The 2,953-nt window shown below is 39.3% G+C and overlaps 1 protein-coding gene across 1 annotated transcript in view; it reads left to right on the forward strand.

Moving 5' to 3' along the window:
* Positions 1 to 2,242: 2,242 nt before the first annotated feature.
* The window catches only part of DMC1 (DNA meiotic recombinase 1), a 69,908-nt gene continuing 69,197 nt past the window's right edge, over positions 2,243 to 2,953 (forward strand). Inside the window, 2 exon segments of the mRNA XM_011979126.1 lie at positions 2,243 to 2,344; positions 2,484 to 2,630. Of these exon segments, the coding sequence (XP_011834516.1) occupies positions 2,243 to 2,344; positions 2,484 to 2,630 (249 nt within the window).

Genomic DNA, 2,953 nt, shown 5'->3' on the forward strand with positions numbered 1-2,953 from the left:
AATCGCTTGAACCAGGGAGTCAGAGGTTGCAGTGAGCTCAGATCATGCCACTGCACTCCAGGCTGGTGACAGAGTGAGATTCAGTCTCAAAAAAAAAAAAAAAAAAGTAGATATTCAAAACTATATACAACTTTTGCCTTTTATTTTGCCAATCATTGCTTCGAATAAAGATGGGAACTTTGGTTTTTGATTTTTTGGTTCATAATCTTACAGATTTTTTTTTCTTCTTTCTACTTTTCTGGTTTTTTCTGTAAACCTATAGTAAACCCCTTTAGGTTAATGCAAATCCACACACTGCAGAATTAGTATCTTTCAGAATATTCCCTCTGCTGAGGCAAGAAACACAATATTTGAAATGTCTATGTAAACTAGAAGTGTAAGAAAAAACAGCATGACAAGATTGATGGAACTAGAATACTGAGGAAAAGAGAAAGTCTGGCAAATGTAAGAGGTGTTTTACTAGTCATTCATTCTCCAAATAAGTATTGAACTCCAGCTAAATGCACTCTCTTAAGTTAGTACTTGTTCCCTCTTATTACCTGACTAATGAATTACTCATGGGTGTCAGCCTCTAATGCCATGTTCCCCAGTTACCCACAAACTGAATAAGATGTCTCTCCCATGCGTTCCTATGGCACCCCCTATGCCTTCTTGTAACTGGAGGTGAATAATGTAAGGCCCTAGGTTAAAATTTTAATCGACTCTTTACAAACAGCAGTCATTTTAAGCCTTTATGTAGCCAGGGGAAGGAGCCACTAAGAGGTACACGTCTCAGCAATAGGCTACAAGTACCTTATTCTTAAAGGCAAATTATTTGAAAATGGAGATAAAGAAATGGAACACTGCTGGACACAATGGCTCATGCCTGTAAACCCAGCACTCTGGGAGGCTGAGATAGAAGGATCACTTGAGCCCAGAAGTTTGAGACTAGGGCAACATGGTGAAACCACATCTCTACAAAAAAATACCAAAAAATTAGCTGGATGTGGTGGCTTGTGCCTGTAGTGCCAGCTATTTGGGAGGCTGAGGCGGGAGGATTGCTTGAGCCTGGGAGATTGAGGCTGCTGTGAGCCAAGATCTTACCACTGTACTCTAGCCTGGGTGACAGAGGGAGACCCTGACTCAAAAACAAAAAGCAAAACAAAACAAACAAATATGTTTAAGGGGAATTCTACCCAGTGAAATTTCTACGTGATGAGCCTTCATTCTTTAGTTCTCTACTAAAGCATTTCTCAAATTCAAGCTCTTGAAATTTCAAGAATATGTATCAGCAAGCATCACTTTGTAGAAGCCCAACTATATGTGCTGGAATCCTGTGCCTCTATTTGGTTATAAGGTGACTGTCCACAGAGGGGCAGTAAAGTGTAATAGTTTAAAATTCAGGTCTTAACTATAATCCCACTGCCTATTTCTTTATTTCTTAAAATATTATAAAAATGACATAAAATTTTAAAATTGTACAGAGAAATTGTGGACTTCCTGAAGGATTTGAAAAATTAGGCAAGCTATGTTATCCAGTTAATAATTGACACAAAAGCTCTGGTTTGCCATGGTCTATATTGTGGATAGGAAAGTACCATTTTGCCAAGCAGGATATATTTTTTAAAATATAAGCATACTTATCAATTTTTCTTTTCCTTTTTTTTTTTTTTTTGGAGACATCTCACTCTGTCTCCCAGGCTAGAGTGCAGTGGCACGATCTTGGCTCACTGCAACTTCTGCCTCCTGGGTTCAAGCAATTCTCCTGCCTTAGCCTCCCGAGTAGCTGGGATTACAGGTATGTGCTACCATGCCCAGCTAATTTTTGTATTTTTTTTTAGTAGAGACGGAGTTTCACCGTGTTAGTCAGGATGGTCTCGATCTCCTGACCTCGTGATCCGCCCATCTCGGCCTCCCAAAGTGCTGGGATTACAGGCGTGAGCCACCGCGCCCGGCCGAACTGGGTGGATTTCAACAGCAATCAGTTGATAGAACTGTGCTGACATTATCTGTTGCCCCTAACATTTAATCTCTTTCAGTGGTTTCAGAAAATAGAAGCAAGAGAAAATCCTGGTCCTTTGGTGATGTAGTTATTTGCATTCTCCAGGGGCAGAAGAAAAAAAAAGTCTTTAAAAATTTAAAAGAACATGTTGGTAATGAAGTTCTGTAGAAGGAAGGAGCTGAACTGAGGGGGTGAATGTGTGATAAATTTGTTAGCTTTTCCACCAACAGACTTTTCTTTTGAATTCCTTGTTACATTGCCATGGTCTCACTAACATTCGTGGGAAATCAGGGCGCAGTCAGAACATTTGGCAGCCTGCTGAGTATGTTCTACTCAGATATTTCCAGAACATTTGGCTACATGGTGGGTGGATTCCACCTGGCAGCTTGTATAAAATTGGCATCATGGTGGAAGGAGATGGACACAGAAACACATGACATAGTATGGGAGCCTTTCAGGCTGGCATCTTAGCAATCTGCTGTGCCCATTCTTTAATTTACAGAACGTGGCTGACATTAAGAAACTGAAATCAGTAGGAATCTGTACCATCAAAGGCATACAGATGACAACAAGAAGAGCTCTATGCAATGTCAAAGGACTCTCAGAAGCCAAAGTAGACAAGATTAAAGAGGCAGCGAACAAACTAATTGTAAGCAAAATCCATTCTTTGCTGTTTTAGCTTAGAAGGGCCTTGTGAATCTTTATAGGCTTTCTCATGAAAACTAGAAATTATTGTGGGAACTGAGTTCCTGTAGATCACAATATGTTATACTCCCAATGTTAACTTTTTATCAATTCAGTTTCAAAGCAAGAGCAATTGATTTCTGAAAGATGAAGGTAGGGATTAAGAGACCTGGAACACTAATGAAGGTAATTATTTTTGCCAAAACTTTTTTGTCTCCCTTTATATTACTTTTTCTGGCTGTCTCTGCCTTTCCTTCTCCTTTCCCTTTTTTTTTTTTTTTTTTTTTT

Source organism: Mandrillus leucophaeus, unplaced genomic scaffold (assembly GCF_000951045.1).
Source record: "Mandrillus leucophaeus isolate KB7577 unplaced genomic scaffold, Mleu.le_1.0 Scaffold2, whole genome shotgun sequence".
Taxonomy (NCBI): domain Eukaryota; kingdom Metazoa; phylum Chordata; class Mammalia; order Primates; family Cercopithecidae; genus Mandrillus; species Mandrillus leucophaeus.